This window comes from Phoenix dactylifera, chromosome 8 (assembly GCF_051530095.1).
Source record: "Phoenix dactylifera cultivar Ajwa chromosome 8, Ajwa_hap1_PhDact_Kaust_v1.1, whole genome shotgun sequence".
Classification (NCBI taxonomy): Eukaryota; Viridiplantae; Streptophyta; class Magnoliopsida; order Arecales; family Arecaceae; genus Phoenix; species Phoenix dactylifera.
The window spans coordinates 8,416,823-8,437,903 of NC_143197.1; the positions used below are offsets into that span (position 1 = coordinate 8,416,823).

At 40.5% G+C, this 21,081-nt stretch overlaps 3 protein-coding genes across 4 annotated transcripts; 1 reads left to right on the top strand and 2 right to left on the bottom strand.

Moving 5' to 3' along the window:
• Positions 1 to 1,579: 1,579 nt before the first annotated feature.
• LOC103720021 (putative protein phosphatase 2C 33) lies at positions 1,580 to 11,633 on the top strand. Of its 2 annotated transcripts, none has more exons than XM_008809535.6 (7): positions 1,580 to 2,500; positions 2,586 to 2,757; positions 2,836 to 3,053; positions 3,147 to 3,254; positions 3,341 to 3,466; positions 3,572 to 3,810; positions 11,168 to 11,633. In XM_008809535.6, the coding sequence occupies exons 1-7, from the start codon at positions 2,282 to 2,284 to the stop codon at positions 11,394 to 11,396; spliced, it is 1,311 nt and encodes a 436-aa protein (XP_008807757.2). In that variant the 5' UTR covers positions 1,580 to 2,281; the 3' UTR covers positions 11,397 to 11,633. The 2 variants fall into 2 exon arrangements, with proteins under 2 accessions (XP_008807757.2, XP_088558806.2); XM_088702680.2 differs by having other exon boundaries at positions 1,596 to 2,500; positions 11,330 to 11,633.
• Positions 11,634 to 11,735: 102 nt separating this feature from the next.
• LOC103720022 (uncharacterized) lies at positions 11,736 to 13,170 on the bottom strand. The gene is made up of 3 exons (XM_008809536.6): positions 12,669 to 13,170; positions 12,243 to 12,523; positions 11,736 to 12,088 (listed from the first exon to the last, which is right to left on the bottom strand). The coding sequence occupies exons 1-3, from the start codon at positions 12,822 to 12,824 to the stop codon at positions 11,851 to 11,853; spliced, it is 675 nt and encodes a 224-aa protein (XP_008807758.3). The 5' UTR covers positions 12,825 to 13,170; the 3' UTR covers positions 11,736 to 11,850.
• A 171-nt stretch (positions 13,171 to 13,341) lies between these two features.
• On the bottom strand, positions 13,342 to 21,081 carry LOC103720020 (protein SAR DEFICIENT 1-like). The gene is made up of 8 exons (XM_008809534.6): positions 20,185 to 21,081; positions 20,016 to 20,091; positions 17,749 to 17,801; positions 16,700 to 17,196; positions 15,206 to 15,366; positions 14,923 to 15,120; positions 14,266 to 14,425; positions 13,342 to 14,168 (listed from the first exon to the last, which is right to left on the bottom strand). The coding sequence occupies exons 1-8, from the start codon at positions 20,271 to 20,273 to the stop codon at positions 13,639 to 13,641; spliced, it is 1,764 nt and encodes a 587-aa protein (XP_008807756.4). The 5' UTR covers positions 20,274 to 21,081; the 3' UTR covers positions 13,342 to 13,638.

The following is a 21,081-nucleotide window of genomic DNA, read 5'->3' on the forward strand; positions in this document are numbered from 1 at the left end:
CATCTTGTATAAATTATCTGTCTTAGTAAAAAAAATAAAAAATAAAAAAGAAGAAGAAGGAGAAGAAAAGGAAGGAGAAGAAAGAACGAGCGAAAGAAAGAAAGAAAAGGAAGAAAAAAAAAAGAAATTCTAACCTCCTCAGTCCTCATTACAGTATTTTTCTAGCCGGAGGATATCTTAGGGCTCGTTTGGTTTGCGGGAAGTATTTTTCCTCCTAGGAATATGATTCCTGGGAATCATATTCCTAGGAAGAGGATACCTAGGAAAGTATTTTTAGCATGTTTGGTTAACCATGGGAAAGTGACAAATTTCCAAAGTGCTTATGTTTGGTTGACCATCCACTTTCCTAGGAAAATTATGTATAATTCCTATTATGCCCTTAATAAAAATTAGTTCTTTAATGCCTCTTTAATGCTTCTTTAATGTTGAAGGGTCTTTTTGGGAAAAAATAAAAAAGGAGTGATTCCCACCTTATGGGAAAGTAACTTTCCCATGTTTCTCATGGGAAAGACTTTCCCATGAAATGTGGGAATCATATTCCCATGGGAATATAACTTTCCCATCTCTCTCCTTTGAAAACTCCAACCAAACAAGATGCATTTCATTACTTTCCCGTTGACCACACTTTCCCCCCTCCTTTTCCTGCGAACCAAACGAGCCCTTAGTCTTTTTTGTTGCCGTTACCTGGGCGCCCACAGGGGTGGTTCTATATACACCCCCCCTATTGCTCAGGACACCCCCCAAAAATTAAAAAAAAATTAAATACTCTCTACACCCCCCCATTTGCTAAGGACACCCCTAAAAAATTAAAAATTCCTAAATTACCCCCCACCCTCCCCACCCCCTCACCTAAATTGCTCTCTACACCCCCCAAACCCCCCCACCCCGCTCTTCCCCTCCAAAACACCTCGCCAACGCCCAAAACCCCCCCGTTCCCCCTTCTCCCTCTCGTCGCCGGCATTCTCCCGATCTCCGACCACCTCGCCGGCTTTTTCCGGAACCACCTCGCCGGCTTCTCCCGAAATTTTTTTTTTCACGGTTCGTGCTCCGTTCGGCACTGGATCGCCGAACAAAAGGCTTCTGTTCGGCTGAACAGTGCCGGACAGAAGCCTTCTGTTCGGCACTGTGCAGCCGAACAGATCTGTTCGGTTGAGGGTTGCCGAACAGAAGGCTTCTGTTCGGCACTGTTCAGCCGAACAGAAGCCTTTTGTTCGGCGATCCAGTGCCGAACGGAGCACGAACCGTGAAAAAAAAAAATTCGAAACAAGGTGGAACACGTACCTTTGCGGCCGATTCTTCGTCCCAAATCACTAGTTGCTTGTCCATGCTTCGAATGCGGCTTAAATCTCCTTCAAAGATCGCCTAAACGATGTAAATGGATTGAGGGGTTTAAGGGGGGTTCGAGGGGTGTTTTTTTTTTTTTTTCTTTTCAAAACGAAACGGAGGAGGAGGAAGGGGGATGTATGAGAAAATTTCAAGGGCAATATGGTAATTACACTAAAGGTTAGTTTGGGTTTTTTCTTTTTTGGTTTTTGGGGGGTGTCCTTAGCAATAGGGGGGGTGTATATAGAACCACCCCGCACACAGCTTCTAGCGATTGGAGAGAGAGAGAGAGAGGGAGAAAGTTGAATGCGCAGCTGGAAAAGCAAAGCAGAAATCGAAACACCTTCCCCCTTGCCCCTCCCCCAGCCCCCACTCCCGCTGCAAACCAAAACAAAATACCAACTCTTTTCTTTCTCCCGTTCTTTCTCGTTTCTTTTAAAAATTTATTCCCCCGTATTTTATCCATCATTACTACTTTCTCTCCCTGTCTCTCCTTTTTCTACGGTGCCGCAGAACAGAGACGACGCAGGTCCCTTCCCCTCCTTGGCCTCCGCAGTAGGTACCGACATCCCATTCCCCCCAACCCTTCCCTCCCTCTCTCGGATTTTTTCTGCCACAATTCGCAAATCCCGAACCCGTGGGCTCAGTCGATCTCTCGCTATCCCTCCTCGATATCTTCGCCCCCATTGGGCCCCACGCCCACTCTCCTTCCCTCCCTCTCTTTCCTTTTTCTTGATTCCTCCATCGCCGAGATCGACTTCTCCGACCGGCATTGGGGCCTCCGATCCCCTCCGCCGATCTCGCCTAGGGTTTCCATCGATGCGTTTCTTGATCTTTTACTCTATGTTTTCTGATCCGAGTGGTGGAAGAAATATACGGTTTTTGAGATGAGATTGGTCTTCGAAGGACCGGCACGAGCATGTGTTAGGGTTTTGAGGAGACCGCGGAGTCGTCGCTAATGACCGACGCCCGGCGGCACCGGGATCCGAGCATGAGACCTCCCCTGGTCCCCCTCGCCACCCTCATCGGCCGCGAGCTCCGCGGCGACAAGTCCGAGAAGCCCACCCTCAAGTGCGGCCACCACGCCTTCGCCAAGCGGGGCGAGGACTACTTCCTCATCAAGCCTGATTGCCTCCGGATCCCCGGCAACTCCTCCTCCTCCTTCTCCGTCTTCGCGGTATCATCGCCATCTCCTTTAACTTCCTCCCGTTTCTTGTATATTCTTTTTGGTTTCGATTACGGGAATCAATGTTTGTCTGTAGATCTTCGATGGGCACAATGGAGTGTCTGCGGCCGTGTTCGCGAAAGAGCATCTCTTGGACAATGTTATGAGTGCGATTCCTCCGGGGCTGGGCAGGGAGGAGTGGCTCCAGGCCCTTCCGCAGGCTCTGGTTGCCGGCTTCGTGAGGACGGATATAGATTTCCAGCGCAAAGGCAAGTCTTGATGCGTGCCCTGCTGTTGGTTTTTGTTTATCTGATGAGAAAAATCCGATCGTTGATTGTTGTCATCAGGGGAGACTTCGGGGACGACGGTGACCCTTGTTGTGGTTGATGGGTGGAGGGTGACGGTCGCATCGGTGGGCGACTCGCGGTGCATACTGGATACACAGGGTGGTGTGGTTTCTTTGCTGACCGTCGATCATAGGCTGGAAGAGAATGCGGAGGAAAGGGAACGTGTTACTGCTAGTGGGGGAGAGGTTGGAAGGCTTAATCTCTCTGGCGGGCAGGAGGTATACAATCTGAAGAAACTCTGTTGCAAATTTTATGATCAAAGTTCATTTCTTGATGGGGAAGTGCAAACTTGTTTTGTGCTGCCTTCTCAGGTCGGTCCGCTCCGCTGCTGGCCGGGTGGTTTGTGCCTTTCAAGGTCAATAGGTGATACAGATGTGGGTGAATTCATCGTCCCGATACCACATGTTAAGCAAGTGAAGGTGAGTGTAAATCAAACTTGGTGTTTTGTTGTATTCCATATCCCATGGAATAATAGTTTTTTTGTTGTTGTTGATTGGATGGTTAGCTTTCAAGAACCGGAGGACGGCTAATAATTGCGTCAGATGGCATATGGGATGCTCTGTCGTCAGAGGTGGCTGCGAAGGCGTGCCGAGGGATACCTGCAGAACTTGCTGCAAAGCTTGTTGTTAAGGTGATGCCAATCATTAATGGCTTACGTCTTTTTACTTATAGATATTTGTTTTAGTGCTTTTTTTAAGCTCACGTTGCTTAATTCTTGTGGATTTGGTTTTTTTAGGAAGCTTTGAGAACAAGTGGCTTGAAAGATGACACCACTTGCTTAGTTGTTGATATCATTCCACCTTCATCTGATTGCTGTGTCCTACCATCATCTCCAAAAAAGCATCAGAATAAGTTTACATCTCTTCTTTTTGGGAAAAAGTCGCAGAACACTGTTGGTAAACATACGAACAAACTTTCATCAGTTGGTGCTGTCGAGGAACTATTTGAAGAGGGTTCTGCAATCCTGGAAGAAAGGTGTGACTTCATTGAATCCCATCTAGGATCCCATTTTGTTGTTAATGATGTTATGATATATAACCTATTATGCTTCATAACTCAAGTGGTTGCGTTATTTGTGCTGGGAATGTCTTTTCCAAATAGCTTAATGAATTTCTTTCCTTTGCGAGCAAAAAGATCTTCCGCTATTTTCATCCAGAAATTCGTAATTCTTGTTGAGATTATTTTTTACGAGATGGGCTGGAAGCATTAGCTTGTTTTCCTTTTCTAATAGCACCTCATAATGCATGGCAATTTGTAAATTTTGTAGTGTTAAACAAATTCTTCCATGCTTTCCTATTATCAAATTATATTTAGAACCATATTAAACCCTTTCGATAGAGCATCATATTATGTTTGTGGAACTCCTGTATTCGTGTCTATTTGATGAAACTCCCTGACCATTATATAAGCATTGCTAAGACCCTTTTGTCTTTCATGAAATTTGATTTTTGTCTTCAAGACAACTGCTGGCACCCCTTTAAGAAGAGATCTTTTTTTTTTTTGGGAGTTGGAGTGAGGGGACTTATAAAAAAGTGAGCAGTGTTTATCCAAACAAATAAAGGGTGCATGGGCTAGGTAGGTTAGAGATGATGAGGTTCTAGACTACGCTAAGCATATTTGCTTATAGATCACTTTGTAAGATCCTATAGCTAGTCTTTTGATTAAATCATCCATGGTTGCCCATGATGAAGTATGCTTTAGTAAAATGCTTTGTTGGGATGTGCATTCTCCCCATTTCAGAAGGTAAACTCATTCCCTACGCACTTATACCTAGCTTCTTAGAATAAGTATAAAAGAAATGGTCCTAAATGAATAGAAATGATCGATTAATTGCTGTGGTGTCTGCATCGCAATGTTAACCTTTATGCCTTAGATTCTTGCAAGCCTAGATATAGCATTGTAATTGTTATTAGGGAAAAAACATTTGTGCACCCAAGCATTGGAACCCATGCGGTAAACAAAATCTGGTTTTTTCTAACAAGGGGATTGGATGGGCATGTGACTGAGGTTTAGAGTTTTAAGAAATTTATGTGACAGGAAAGATCGACATACCGCAAAAAGATACCTGATGATTTTCAATGGTTTCCCATATGCATTCCATTCTTCACAACGTCGTACCTTGATTACCACGTTGAGAATTTTTTCTTCACATGTAACTGTTCCTACATCAGTTTCCCAACTAACAGTTGTGTTCTATCATGTCTGTGAACTTTAGTGTGCCTCCCACCCTCAAATCAATGATTCACAAACCATAGCATAAAGCAAGAGCCTTTTTCTTTCTAAGAAATTTTAATTGGCTTCAAGTAGATATCAAACAATCAAGAATATAATTTACAAATTCAAGTATTAGGGCTTATGTGGGCACACATAAAGAATTGCTTCATTTATGTGTTACATTTGATGTTTAATCTAAATACCTCTTAGCCTTTAATTTTATATACTGTAAAATATGAGATTTGTGTATTCATTATATGGTCATATTCAGTCACTTAATAAGAGGGGAGCTGTCCTTCACATATCAAACTAATTTATCTCATAGTTTGTTGTTACATTTTAGTACAAGTCCCTAGTGTGATCTTAGTATCTTAGGTAGAGTGTCCATGTATCAAAGGCCCTTTGAGTAGATCTAGCATATTGGTATCTCTTGGATCTTGTGACTAATAAAAACAGGATGTGGTTTACATATTCATATGTGTTGGTTGATCAAGATAACATTGTAACAGAACAAGGTGTATGCGTGGCTTTGATATAGTTTTAGTTTCTATGGTATGCCAATGCTTACAACTGTATGAGGAAGAGGATGTGTGTCATGTTGGCAAGATGTTGCCATAAATATCATGCTAATGGCGTTGCAGTTCAAATCAAAGTGATATTTATTTTTTCCATAATCCATAATTCACAAGTAGAGAGTATCCAAGTTTGATGTGTGACAGGAACCCATGTGGTAAACAAATTCTGGTTTTTTCTAACGAGGGGATTGGATGGGCATGTGACTGAGGTTTAGAGTTTTAAGAAATTTATGTGACAGGAAAGATCGACATACCGCAAAAAGATACCTGATGATTTTCAATGGTTTCCCATATGCATTCCATTCTTCACAACGTCGTACCTTGATTACCACGTTGAGAATTTTTTCTTCACATGTAACTGTTCCTACATCAGTTTCCCAACTAACAGTTGTGTTCTATCATGTCTGTGAACTTTAGTGTGCCTCCCACCCTCAAATCAATGATTCACAAACCATAGCATAAAGCAAGAGCCTTTTTCTTTCTAAGAAATTCTAATTGGCTTCAAGTAGATATCAAGCAATCAAGAATATAATTTACAAATTCAAGTATTAGGGCTTATGTGGGCACACCTAAAGAATTGCTTCATTTATGTGTTACATTTGATGTTTAATCTAAATACCTCTTAGCCTTTAATTTTATATACTGTAAAATATGAGATTTGTGTATTCATTATATGGTCATATTCAGTCACTTAATAAGAGGGGAGCTGTCCTTCACATATCAAACTAATTTATCTCATAGTTTGTTACATTTTAGTACAAGTCCCCAGTGTGATCTTAGTATCTTAGGTAGAGTGTCCATGTATCAAAGGCCCTTTGAGTAGATCTAGCATATTGGTATCTCTTGGATCTTGTGACTAATAAAAACAGGATGTGGTTTACATATTCATATGTGTTGGTTGATCAAGATAACATTGTAACAAAACAAGGTGTATGTGTGGCTTTGATATAGTTTTAGTTTCTATGGTATGCCAATGCTTACAACTGTATGAGGAAGAGGATGTGTGTCATGTTGGCAAGATGTTTCCATAAATATCATGCTAATGGCGTTGCAGTTCAAATCAAAGTGATATTTATTTTTTCCATCATCCATAATTCACAAGTAGAGAGTATCCAAGTTTGATGTGTGACATTATTGGCAAAAGTTTCTGTAGACTAGCAACTGCGATGACCAGGATAAATACAAAACATCCAATTGCATCAACCTATAGGACATATACAGTGATTTGTCAAGCATTTTAGTCCAAAGAATTTGCCGACAAAGCAGCCAAGAATACAGTTTATTAGAACATAATCGAGAAAAAAAGTACTAAGTACTACTAAGCAACATAAAAGTCAATGGATTTGTTTGGGGAAGCTGTAGCTTTTGGCCAAAAGCAGTGTTTGAAACTGTGAAAACAAAGAAGAGGCTGATAGAATTTAGAGTTTGAAGCAAGATGCTTCAGCAGTCTGACAGCAAGCTCCTCTTCACCAAATAAAAGCAAGAGAGGAGAAAAGGGGCTGACAAAAATAAAACAGCAACCTTGATTCAGCAACCAAGAACATTGAAGAAGAGGAGGAGAAGCCTTGATTCTCAGTGGTAGGTAGAATTCAGCAACCTTGATTGTGAAATCATCCAGCAGCATCTGTTGTTCTTTATATGGAGGACTGATAGACCAACCCAGTACTTACAATCAAGATGCCCGAACATTAATGATGCCTGATACTTACAATCGAGATGCATGAACATTCATGATACTTGTAAATAAACAGGGAGGAAACTATCCTTATTATTCTATTGTTCTTCAAACTACATAAAGTTGCATTCTTCAGATCCATGAGAAATCTAGTATGAAATCAGCTGCACAAGAAACCTCAACATCTAACAATGTTCTCCAAGAATGAAAACAATGCCTTTCTAAACCCAAATTTCGAATAAAAAAAGGAACACAAACAGGTAAATAATTGAGATCGGAGCAAACCAATAAAGAACGATGAGGCTTTGGAGCTTGATCGAATGAAAGAAAGATGAAACCAAACCCTAGGTACTCGGAATGGATTGAAATTCATGGAAACGAGGGAAAGGAGACGGACGTGGATCGTTGAGGACGGGCAGAGGGTTTTGTGCTGGGAGCTCTAGGTCCCGGAAGACTGAGAGGAGAAATTATTGCTATAAGAGGGGGGAAAACAGAGGGAGATGGCCTTTGGAATTGGCTAAGATCCACTGCTGCATCGCCATTGCCGGTATAGAGGGAATGATCTCCGATGAGGAGTTGATCCTTTTGGGAGGAAATTAATCTGAAGAAAAGATGTTCTGATATGTTGGGGAGTTGGGAAGGAGCGGAGATGCGAGGGCATCGAGAGACAATGTGCTATTTTCTTAAAATAAATGACTTCCCGCAAATGCGATATTAAGCTTGCAGGCCCTTGTCCATGGGAAACGAGAGAAGGTCAGCTTTACGTAAACTACATTTTGGAGGATTTTTAACATGGCTAAGAATTACTTTTGGGTTGTAGCCAAACACTCAAAATTATGCTTTTGGACTCAGAATCACTTTTGACGAGTGCAAACACACTCCCAAACATGCACAACGAAGGGTTGAAACGTTTGTGCACTATTTCTAAATCCTATTAATCAAATGGCATAAACACTGTCACCAAAATTTTTAGGTGTTCAAACGCACTAGTGTGGTAATTCTCTAAAAGTTAATACTATAGTTTTGCTAGTGGATGTGGATATACTCTAGATGGTTTCTAGTTTTTGTTGTTCTACAAGGACTTGGATATGATGTATCGATCAAATATGGGAGGAAGAGAGCAAAGCAGTAGTAGGTGGATAGAATCAAAGTTGGAGTTGGGGACCTCCCACCCAAAATCAATTCGACATCATGCAAAAGGAGAGGAGAGGAGGGAAATTGCATCATATGATTTTAGGAGCCATTTAGCAAGGACCTCATCTTAGAAACATGGACAAAGAAAGCATCTGGTTGGAAGATTTGTTTATGTGGATACCATCAAATAGTGCTACAAAATCATAAACATGGATTGATTTAATACTTTCTATCATTTTTGAGATGTAGTGAAATAAGACCTTTCTATTTTTTTAGTTCCATATTTGCTGCAAAGTTGGAAATAGAAATAGTCAATTACATTGTCATTTCTTGCATCCCCTTGAGTGAAGGTTTGAAGGATATTATTTCTTGTAGCCTATTTAAGGTTTTGTTTCTTGGGAGGAAACATGGATGTGATGGATATGAAATCTTAGGTGAAGCCAGTGCTGTTTAAATGCACATAAATCATCTGAATTACTTTCTGAGCTGGGTAAAGTTTAAATTTTATGCTTAAAGTTAAACTATCATGTATGAATTAAAGATGTCATGACATGGATGTAGTTCCATATATATTTTGTAGCAATCGTGGTATATTTTGGCGAAATTGGTCATATAGATAACTATCTAACAATACATTGACTTGTAGGTTGGCCAATAAGGCCTTTTTTATGCTTGTAACCACCTTCATGATCTGGTTACTACCTCAAATTGAAACAATAAATCCTTTTTAGGGACAAAATAGATAAGCAGCTACTTTATACATTTGGAAATGAGGCTGGCTCAAGTCCCTGAAGTATATCAGGTGAAAATGGGTGACCAATACATTAACACGCTCAATAGTGAAGTTTTGGACACCCTTATCAATGGTCCTATATTTGCATGATTTCTTTATTTGTTTTTGTAACAATACTTGTTACCAAGTTCTTTACCATCGTTCTGGAAGTACAAGATTCAATGAATTACGTGTCTGTTTATAGTGATGCAGAGGGCTGTTCATTTCATAATATTTCTATAAGATGGTGGCAATCTAAATCATATTAGTAGTTGGATGAGGTCCAACCTGTTATGAAACTTGTGATATTGGCATGGAGGAGAAGGATTCTGTTAGAGCTAAAAAGATCTAGATAGATCAGGGTTGTCTTTTGACTTGGCACTTAGAAGGCTAAGTTGGAAAGCTTTCTGATTTGTCCAGAAGGGGGTTTTGGTTGGGTAGGCAGGCGACCTTTTTTCAAAAATTTGATTTTGCATTAGAGAAGGTCATGTCTCGAGATGGATAAGTTACGATCACAATGCTTCTTATTTGTTGCTCGTAATTTATTGCAAAAGTGGGTTTCTAATGGCGCTCTTTATCAAGACATAGTTGTGTCTCACAGAACTTGTAGCCTTATGCCTTGAATATTCGAACATTAAAACTAGTTGGTTTTTACGCGACAACATTTGAGAGAACTAGAGAAGCCTGATCTATGAATTGATGATGATGTTCGCGATTTCACAACAATGACATCGCCTATTCGTGAGCCAACTGCCCAAACTGTTTGCCTGAAGTTGCAAGTCTTTTTGGTAATTCCCCCTCCTTACATCCGATAATTCTTTGGCATGTGTCTTAAATTTTTAAAGGTACAAACTTTCCTTTTCTGTGTGGAAAAGGACTACATGAATCATATTACTAGCACCTCTTTTGTCTGGAAAGCACCTCTTCTATGTGGAAAACATTAGATTCTGGAAAGTACCTGTTTTGTGTGGAAACACTAAATTGTTTTGTGTGAAAGCACTGTATGAACCATATTACCAGCACTTCTTTCCACTGCTAAATTTCTGAAGTATCCTAGATTCCCAGAGAGCTGCAATTGAAGTTTATTTTATGATCTTGACCAGAAGGCTCTAATTTTTCTGAGGTATATTCTCTCAAATCTTTGATCCTGCCTACTGTTGCTTTCAGGACAGCACCATAGCTACACATTTTTATTACTCTTAATCTTGTCAATAAGGTCATCTATCATTTTATAGTCATCCTTTAAATTTTGATGTCACACATCTCATTCCCCAAAACTTGTAATATGGTAATCTGTATCCATATTTCAACAAAATCATTGGGAAGATCCATGTATATGTGTATAACAAATGAGATGCCCATCTGGCAGAGATGTCTTGCTCATTTCTCTTTCTATGCATCATTCATGCTAAAGGTTGAACCATTGAAGGATATCAAGTTGGACTTTGGTGGCTCTAGGTCCTATTCTTCTCTCTGAGTTTTTGATGGTGCTATTGTATAATGAACTTGCAAATGTGATCATGTAAATGGGTCAACTCAATTTATTGAAAGCTTGAAAGAGGAATCTCGGTGCATACAAAGAGGGCCAAGAAATTCTTTGTGATGTAATATGGAAGATGCCAACAACTGCTAGCTCTGGTTGGAAAGTTAATTTATCAACCTAGTTTAACTGATTAACGTATAACTATTTTGTATCGTAACTCGAATGAATGTGGTTGATTTGATGAAAATTTACTGTGTGTTAGTCATCGTTGCAGTATATTTGACTTTACAAGTAGATTTTTTCTGTGACAAAAGCCTCTTTGTAGACTTTAAGATTATTATTTGTGTTGTTGAGTGTCCAGTCAACCAGGGGATCTGGTTTCACTTGACCCTAGCATGGTTTCCATTTATGTTCAGCATAATATGATTGTCAATTTGTGCGTTAGAGTAGATGCTCACTCTAAACCTGCTTTCATGTAGATTGGGGAAAAATTTCCCATTGAAGGCGAATTCATCACCTTTCCGGTGTGCAATATGCCAAATGGATCAAACACCAAATGAGGGTTTATCTGCCACTGCGGGCACACACTTTTCACCCACGTCAAGATCATCTGAGGGCCCTTACCTCTGTGTTGAGTGCAGGAGAAAGAAGGACGCCATGGAAGGAAAACGACTAAGCCAGTCGACAGTGTCCAGGCGAAAAGAATAGTGAAATATTTTTATGCTCTCTCCAAGCAATGCAAGTATTCGGTTACTTGGGGTGGTTTGCCGGTAACATGTAAAAAGTGAGCTGAATAAGCTGTTTGATGCTTTCTGTAAGTTGCCACTTTATTGTTTGGTGGTGAACTAACTCCAGTGCACTCTCAGATTGGGATAGTTTGATCGCTAACCACTCGGAAATTTGTATGGAATACTAATGGCATAGTAGTGTTATTTTGCAGGAAAATCCTGTTGTCTATGCGCTCGGCAGCCTCAGGCTTTTGGTTTTGAGGGCTCCAAGCTTATGAAGTAGTGAAATAATGGATTATACTGAATCCAATTACAGCGAAACGATTGCAGGGCACATGGTTGTGTAATTACCCAAAATCCATTTCAAGTCATGCTGATGTTGAGGTCTTGTCGGGGTGACGGAGTCTCTTGTGGGGGCTGGCTTTCATTTGCCCTCACTGTGCTGGCGGTGCGCTTGGTGTTGGGCGCCTGTGCGCATATTGGTGCCATGTTTGTGTCCGATACAGGGCGATTCCAAGGAGGACCGTTAGAAATCCAAGAACTCCTGCTGCTGCAAATAACCCTGGTCGAACTACATGGCAGCTGGACCTTGGCTTTGTCCATTGGCATATATGACTTGATTCCACGGCCATACCAAACATCAGAAGCACCTCAGCAATGGCAAAACTGATCCTGCAAGTACAATACAAAGGGTCGAGGTTTCAATGCCCTGTTTAACGCACTCAAACCACATCTGCATGCAGGCTTCGATGGTTGGATGCTATGGCAGTGTATTGATGATAGGTGCATTTTGAATTCTGATGCACTGGTTGAAGGTTCTGCTTACCAAGTTGCGAGAAAAAGGAAACGGGCCTGCCGTGCAAGAGTTCTTATGCGTGATGTCGAGGTTAGCATTACCGTTGATGGAGCTGGCGAGGGTATTACCAATGTCGGCGGTTGAGGACTTGTGATGACAACCAACATGTAGGCAAGTTCTGCGAACATGGCCACCACAAGCAACAGGAATGCACCCACAGCAAACGCCAGTGGTCGGAGACCACTGGCGTCGTAGATGCACTCAGATGCGTCGCTGCCATGACCCCAGTTGCTCAGGATATACCGGGTGGCCTGACAATGTATTCATGATGAGTCACAGGGTGATACAGACTTTATGCATTCAGAGGAAAGTTAATAACCAGATTTAAATACGGCTATCATGATCATAATTAACCGGGGAGAATCTGTGCATCACATGGGATATTTTAATTGTTACCTCAGTCCTAGAGCCCTCGGCAGCGAGGCATAAGACAAAGGTGAAGAGGCCACAAACCACGGATAGAACCACGAGGAACAAGGCCAGCCCGATGCTGACGTCGGAGCTCCGGGGGATTCTGTGGCAGTGGCACAAATCAGCAAGCGTCATGGCCATGGTGGATAAGCACTCTTGGATGCGGCTTGCAATGAGCCAGCACCAGAAATATAGGGCTCGATGGGAACCGAATTAGCTTGGAAAGTGGGAAGAAGAGAGGAATCCATGAGCGACATCCCTTGCAGCCGAGGCCGAGAGAGTTGGCGTTATGCGGGAGGGATTCCCGTGCTTTTTTAGCACGTCATGTTGGTTCACGCCTTGCGAGTAACCCAAAGAGTTGCCACCTACTGAAATAATGCGAGCTGGTAAGATGGACGGACAGCGATGAAGAGCATCACGGAATGTGGCGTAGAAATTTCTCCATTTCCTCCTATTCTCTTCGCTAGTCATGATGACTCTCTACCCCGGTGGGGAGGGGGGGGGGGGGTGCGTAGAACTATGGTGACCCTTGAAACGACACAGTTCGTTCCCTATTTACATATGATTTGCAGTCCGACAAAGCATAGAACAAAGTGGAGTCCAAGGAAGGCAGGAACAACTCGGGAAAAAGGCGAAAAGAGCTCCAACAAGAGTGTGCTGACAAATAAAAGCAGTTGAACATATAAATACTGAATGACACACACAACTTATGTGCAGATCCAAGAACAGTCGCAAGCTAAAACTACTTCTCCCCTACACTACGGTTATCCAATATACAGAAACTGAACAAGTTAAATAAATTAATTTACTGCCACATGACAAACAGTTCTAAGAAAGGTTCCTCTGCAGGAGAGAGACTGAGTTCCTCTGTTTCGGCTCCATCTCAAGCATGGTTCAAAGCTCTCAAGACGAACGTGAAAGTGTTTTGCATGAACTTGCCATGACGCCCTCCACCTCACCAGCCTCTTCCGCGTGCATCAATCCATGTACCTATAGTTGCTGCCGGGTAATCGATATCCAGAGACTGTGCCCTTCTGGCAGCACTGCGCCTCGAAATTGCTAACCATTTCAGAGCTGCTATTAGCTTGATCCATCTGCTTGATGTAATGGGAGCACCAACAGCAGACATGCGAGGTGCACAGCTTCTACTTGTTTCGCCAATTGATGTCTGAATTAAGGAATTACTATGATCCCAAAGCAAGGGACGGGGAGAAGAGCTCAACGTACCAACCTCTTGAGCATATCCCATCATGTGCTCGCTTGTTACGGCAGGCCCGGCTGACCCACTTATCTGGAAATTGCCACACGGCATATCGCAGAAATCCCTCATGCCGAAACTATTTGGTGGGAAGGAATCCAGCCGTTGAACCATATGAGCGAACTGCCCAGAAGTAAACATGTCTCTCCCTGGGGCTAGCTCTTCAAAGAATTCATTTCCTGGTGAGCTAGCGCGTTGCAGAAGGCACACTTGATCAGAAGGTTCATCTGTCAAAAGTCACGACATCAGTGGATGGCCACAATATGAAGGAGGCCTAAGAGTGAAGGACGAGACGGGCTCATCAAGCGCTCTGATTCCACTTACCTTGATTTGTGGCAGGGAGGTTGCGAATCTGTGGGTCCAACATGCTTGACGCTGGAACGGTAGGTAACAGTCTGGGTCGATTGTCAAGCAGTTGTTCACGATACTCGAGTATATGGTTTGGGAATCTATACGCATCTTGTTTTAATTTGTTCACCACTGCCTGCATACAAATAAGAAAATTTATTTTTAAATGAATGCAGAAATTTATAGAAGGCACAACAAGCTGGAGAAAGAACTAGTATCCACTGCACAGTGCCATTTCAAGTTTCCCTGGATGCATCACTTGGTCTATAAGCTGAGGACCGCTGCATAAAACATGCAGGATCAAGTTTTGCCAGTCGAGTCTCTTTGTGAGAATTTCTTTAAACCGATTAATCAGCATAGGTTGGCCCCAACCAACGTATACTGCGGGACTAAGTAGTGCAGTATAGCCATATTGCAAAATGAAAAACTGAATATATTAGTAATGTAAATTCAATATACAAGACCAAAAGGCACAAGCACCGGTTTAAGGAAGTTTGTCATAAGTGAATTAAGGGGGAGTAAACAGATGCTGCGTAAAGTAAAAGGTCAGACAACAATGGTTAAAAAAATTGTTAGCAGATTTATGTAAATAGCTTGACAAAAACATAAATTTTCTGGATCATGATAATCTACCTTATGAGTTGGAGGAAGTTCATCTAACTGGTAAAAAATATGGTGAAGCATTGCCCCTACAGGCCGATATACAGAGTTGAACAGAAGCATGATTCCCTGTCCATCGCAGTAGGAGTAAATCTTGTCATCTAGAACGCAATCCCAAGCATGTTCAATTGTTGCATCCCACATCTTGTTTGACATCCCACTACCAAGGAACTACAGGAAGGAAGCAAAGAACGTTAGCACTATAAATTTGTGCATGGATATCTCTCAAAAGAACTACTTAATATGGCTATCTTACACTGCGTAGTCTGTCTTGATCCATAACCAAGTTCCTTAAGAAGTCTTGGACAGTGTTGATCCCATTGTCAGCAAGCTTTTTATGGAAAACACCATCTTTACCTATCTTTTCCAGACGCCACACATCATCCCCCAAAAAAGGAGGATGATGCTTTTTATACACTGAAATTAGAATAAAGTTAGAACAGAATTAGTTTTGAATGTAATTAGTTTTCTTTTAGGACAAAAGAGAACTCTTAAAAGCATATGCTACTGGCATACAGTGAAGAGTAACACGAATTTATGTAAGATATGCCAGAACTGGGCCATGCCAACAAAATGTTTTATATGAATACCTATCTTAAACAATCGTTAATTTTACATCCAATTAAATAATTTTCTAAAATTGGTTTCAAGGTTATCTGTGTCTTTAAGCAGATCACAGGAAAGGACTTTCAGGCTAAAAAAGAAAAAAATATTACCCCAATCATACACATATGGCACTTATAGAGAAGGAACTTTTAAATTTTTGATAAATCGGAGCATGACAAGATGGTAATAGCAGCGGCAGTTCCATATTCGATACAAAAAGCTATACATAACCTTCAAAAATCTAATGCATGCGCATACCATGACATTATTGGGAAGATGACTCAATAGTCAATACCAAGCAGTTGCACAAATATATTATACTAGAAGGTATATATATTAGGCAGATAATATCCACATAAATGTTTCACTTAAATTTTCTCAGTTCCCATCCTCTTTGATCAACCTAATGACGACAAATGTCAAGTCCTGATACCTAGATATGCAATTAGGTGTTTGGCATGCCATAGCTGATTATGAATGGCAAGAAAAGGAAATAACAACAAGGTCCAAATAATATAATTCATATGCATAACTGCAAACAATCAAATCGCAAAGCATTCTGCAGATGTAAAATCAACAGATGAGGTTTAGACAGCTAAAACTAAGAAAAAATGATGACACAAAAGATTCTATATAATATGTATTCCAGATTCAATATTCTGATACTTCATTCATAAGAATAAATTTTGGTACAGCTAAGAATATATTCTTAAGAAATAGCTGCAGCAAAAGTCAATTAGAATAACAAGCAAAGAATTCTAGTATGCCGTCTCGGAGCCGGCCTTCATACCGGTGCCACCCTATTACTATATTGGTACGCCCAGTACAAGAGCCGGTTCGGCGTACCAAGCGTTGGCACACCCTCTGTAAAAGCTCAAGCTTTATTAGAGCTTATCTGCGATCAGTCCAAAAGCTATCTTATCAACTGAACTGCAGATGCAACATGTACATATAATAGCAGTGTTACTCCAGTATATAATTTGCAATGGTGAATTTTTATGGCACGTGGTATTTATGTTGCTTGTTGGCATATAATGCCGACATAAGCTCTTGTCTGCTCTCATTGTCACTCAAATAAATTTAGCTTCAATCACTTTCCTAAATAAAATTTCAAACAGTTGAGCTTAGACAGGAGAAGACTTACATTCTCCACGGTGATCCTTCACCAAAAAAGCTATACTTATTGCTTCTTGAACTCTTGCTTTTTCAGTGCATCTGCTTTGAGAAACCCTCGCACCAAGCCTGAACCTTCGGCTTCTTATCCAACTGGAGTTGTCAGTGAAAGTGACATCACCAAGATGACCAACTCCACTGCTCAGAGTAATTACCAGGTCCCCTGTCAATAATGGTCTTTTACCCTCCCTTTCACGTACTATACTGTCACCAAACTCCTTTTCGGTCCATTCCACTTTTCCATCAGCACCAAAATCACCATCAAGAACAAGAATGTCAATCTTGATTGCAGATAGTGGGCCAGATGTGATAATCTCATTTGATTCAGAATCGATGATGACAATTTCAACAGGCTTTCTGCCTTCAGCTTCTATTCTGCTTCCTGTGAACAGTGTTTCAGGCACACTAGTTTGGAAATGCAGCCGATATTGCCTGCTAGCAGTGGGTGGGATCTGGTTTAGGGGCAGTCTACACCACGCACAACACAAATACACAAATTAGAACATCCAAATGGCTTAAAAAGCATTTAGTCCTAAAAATTTGTCAAACAAGCAATTTTTTGCTGCACCACAATATGTATAACCAACAATTATGTTAATATGCATGCACGTGCATGACATGGGAAATGGCGAGCATCAAAATAATAGGTTTACAGCGTCAGATAGTAGCTTTCATATAAAAACAATTATTCAAATACTCTGGCGAACTAGTTTTACCTCTTTATGTCTATATGGGTGGGGTTTGTAGTAATTTTCCTTTCATATAAGGAAACAAAGAGTAAAGAACTAATATTTTCCAAACAAAAATGTTTTATGGATACATAATTATTCACATATGGATTTACCTTTATGCATCATATTCATGACATCATAATTATTCACACATGGATTCAAAGCATCAGATGTCATGAACAATACGAATCCATCTGATGGATTTAACCGCAAAATATAAAATTGGGCAACTGGGAAAGGGTTTACAGTGCTCGAGCCTCAAACCCCAAAAAGGATTTTCAAAATTTACCTTGGAGCTAAGAGTACATATCGGTAAAGAGCATTTTGCACCTCTTCTTGCACCTGATTTTCCACAAAAAGAATTCAATATGCCAGAAGCTCAAAGGATTAGCTTTAAGTAATAATAAATACTAACAATATCAACTCGCAAAATTATCATGAAGATAAATGCTAATTATACTGCTTAACTATGTTTACTCCCATAATCATAGTTCGGTGCTCAAAACTCCTTTTTAGTTCTTTTTTCATTTTTTAGTTTGCGTGTGTTGTGTGATCTGCTCAACTACTTTGAGTTCTAAGCAGCCGTATGTCAGGATTAAATACAGTTCTTAGCCTTCATTTACCACTTAAGAATATAATATATAAGGTTTCCCTTAGATTCTGCATATCCTTAAGATTGCTATATTCTTTAGCATTGTTGCTTGAGGCAGTCAGTTAAGTTTTAATATACTAATATCTCTTGGAAGTCTCTAACAAAAGATGATTGGCAACATCAAAAAAAAAAACTTGCAGTAATACCTGGAGAACTGTTACAACAATAATAATAAACAAATGCCTTGATATTTCCATTCTAAGAAAGTTGGTGGTTTTCTTTTATCTCTATTCTACATAACACCACCATTGTTGGTTCAGAAGGCATTAGAGACCAACCAAATAATATAATCCTCACACAAAGCCAGATGGTAAAGAATTAGCAAGGTTTGAGCTGAAAGTTGCGAAGTAGATCAAGCCTATCAGAAATGAAAATGCAAGATTTTAGCTTGAGATTGCAAGGCCTGTGCTCAAATCTTATATTGATGTTTAGGATGTCTCATATATGATTGTCCTCAACCAAGAGAATATATATAATATAGTCTAATATGATGTAATGCATGAGCATATAACTATTTTTTTCATTTTCTAATGACTAGTGCATAGTTTCAGCTCATAAACCACTGGACGTATTTATACCAGTTTGAACAATAAAGCATATCTTAAAACTTTATACTTCTCTTATTTTTTCCTGCTTGTTTTATTGTTTAAACTATTTGTTATTTTTGGCCTAAACTGGATAAAAAATCATGCAAATTCATAGAAAACAAAGCTCATATGGCCAGCTGAAACACAATCAAGGCCTGATTTTTGAATCTTAGTCCTGAATCAACAATGTTATGGACACTTGCTTATAGTACATAAGCAAGTAACGAACTACTAGCGACAAGGTTGATATGTAGGTCCCCTCACTACTTCTGATAATTTAAATTAAAAAAATGGCAAGAAGACATATTCCGGTAGAAATTTCAGACAATCTTAGGGAAGTTACAAATTTGAAATTGAAAAACAAAACCACATATACAGGTTTTAAGAAAGATTTCAAAGAAATTAGGCAACAAGAGAGAGAGAGAGAGAGAGAGAGAGAGAGAGAGAGAGAGAGAATAGATCATGGACAATATGCTAATAATTCATGATTTTTCACTTGTTTTAAGAGTTACCAGATTTGTAATTAATTTAATATTTACATTTTTCACAACAAACTTTAATGCGATTACATATGTGTTATAATAGAAAAAGTGAAAGAAACCTGTATTTAGTTTCAATTATTCTAAAATGCTGCAAGTATCACTTCTACTCATGTAAGAAACCAAAACTAAAGCATGTTACAAATGGGTACGTTTCACAGTGAAAGTCAAATGGAATAACTTTGAAAAAAATATAAGGAAGATAAATATGGTGCCACACCAAAATGAAAGAAACCCTGGAGGGTGTGGGGCGGACTGTTGGTTCCCAAAAACCTGAAAGAAGCAAGGCAAGCTCTCTTTGGAAGCTCCCAAGGATTTGCATCACCTCAAAAATCCTCAAAAATCCGTACAGAAATCGCAAGAATCCATGAGACACAAACTCATATGGATGTTAAATACATCATACAGATGGTGTCACCAGAGGAGTATATTAGAACATAACATGAATACTTTAAGCAGGAATCAACCTTTGCTACTGGGAGGTAAAAAAGTGGGGGGTTTTAAAACAAACATTCTCAAAGTAGAAAGGATCAGCCAAGGTAGCCCACATTTATATGGTCTGGGAGGTTCCACTGATAACCTAGAAGGGCCAACATGGCAAAACGAAGCTACACGAAATTGAACAACAACACAAGGATTAAATACAATGATGATTCTGCGCACAAACTGAAGTCAGCTAACAGCCTAATAAAGTCTTACTTAAAAAGAACTTTCGAAAAGGATTCCGATCCTGTAGAATTCCTAAGCATTGCAAAAATGACAGCAGGACTTATCTTACCACTTTGCGAAGAAAAGGCTCCAACTTTGGCAAATGCCGCTGTATATAATTCGCCCCCATTACTTCTCTCATTGAACTGCCAAAAAAAAAAAAAACCCATAAGACAACAAGTATCAATCACTTAGTAATAAAGAAACAAGATAAGAGAACTCCCAAACTATTCACTCACTTAAGAAAGGTTCGCCGTCGCTTTGTATCCTTAACAAGAGATCCTCCGTCGTCCTCCCCTTCCTCCGGATAGGCCCTCTTCCGATCCATCACGAGGAAATCAAGGGAGCAAGGCAGCTCCACAAGCTCCCAAAAGCCCTTTCTAACCCGAAAACCGACACTCTCAACCGTTGTGGTTCAATTAAATGTCCGAATCATTACTATATATGGAATCACAAGACAATAGCTTGCTGCGAAGCAGCTACGAAGCTTCCTCGAATCGTCAGCAGCACGACCGGGGGATAAAAGTCTCGTCGGAGCCCCTAATAAAGCCACGATTCCGATCCTTTTTTTAAAACAAATGCCAATAAATAAAATACTTTCTTTTATCGAAGGAATCGGTCGGGACGAGGAACCATCCAAACCAGAGATTCTCTCACTGCGAGCTTCGATCGAATGTACGAAATACCGACCAATATACCAAATTCCAACAAAATCTTTGAAAAAGGAGGGATCGGCGGGGTAGGTGCGCGGGGAATACTCGTACTGGCGAAGGTGCGAGGAAGAAGGGAGGAAGAGGGGGCGAAGGACGGGGGAGAGCGGTGATTGACGAGAGCAAAGGGACCCCATCTCGATCGAATTAAATTCGTTGGAGTCGTCGGCGGAGGGAGAGGAGGGTGGGGAATCCGAAACCCTAACCCTAATTTCGGGGGACGAGGTAAAAAGAGAGGAAAGGGGGAGGAAAGACGTTTGTTCGCGGGTACTGCACCAAGTGGAGAGCTTTGGTCGAGACTTTTCGAGCTTTTTCGTTTTTTCCAGCGCCTTTACTTGGCTTTCACTGGGGTTCTTCGGGCTTTATCAACAAGTGAGTGAGAGCTTTTTCGAGGAAGTAGATATTGCGAATCTCCTGGTCATTGTC

What these genes read in the sequence shown, in the direction of transcription:
- LOC103720020 (XM_008809534.6), bottom strand. Translation starts at nt 20,273, where the DNA reads ATGGATCGGAAGAGGGCCTATCCGGAGGAAGGGGAGGACGACGGAGGA. An exon ending in CGACGGCGAACCTTTCTTAA is followed by an intron (nt 20,092 to 20,184) that starts GTGAGTGAATAG and finishes TTTTTTTGGCAG; the next exon opens with TTCAATGAGAGAAGTAATGG. An exon ending in ATCAAGACAGACTACGCAGT is followed by an intron (nt 15,121 to 15,205) that starts GTAAGATAGCCA and finishes TCCTTCCTGTAG; the next exon opens with TTCCTTGGTAGTGGGATGTC.
- LOC103720022 (XM_008809536.6), bottom strand. Translation starts at nt 12,824, where the DNA reads ATGGCCATGACGCTTGCTGATTTGTGCCACTGCCACAGAATCCCCCGG. An exon ending in CCGAGGGCTCTAGGACTGAG is followed by an intron (nt 12,524 to 12,668) that starts GTAACAATTAAA and finishes ATACATTGTCAG; the next exon opens with GCCACCCGGTATATCCTGAG. An exon ending in TTCCTTTTTCTCGCAACTTG is followed by an intron (nt 12,089 to 12,242) that starts GTAAGCAGAACC and finishes TTGTACTTGCAG; the next exon opens with GATCAGTTTTGCCATTGCTG.
- LOC103720021 (XM_008809535.6), top strand. Translation starts at nt 2,282, where the DNA reads ATGACCGACGCCCGGCGGCACCGGGATCCGAGCATGAGACCTCCCCTG. An exon ending in TATAGATTTCCAGCGCAAAG is followed by an intron (nt 2,758 to 2,835) that starts GCAAGTCTTGAT and finishes TGTTGTCATCAG; the next exon opens with GGGAGACTTCGGGGACGACG. An exon ending in ATCTCTCTGGCGGGCAGGAG is followed by an intron (nt 3,054 to 3,146) that starts GTATACAATCTG and finishes CTGCCTTCTCAG; the next exon opens with GTCGGTCCGCTCCGCTGCTG.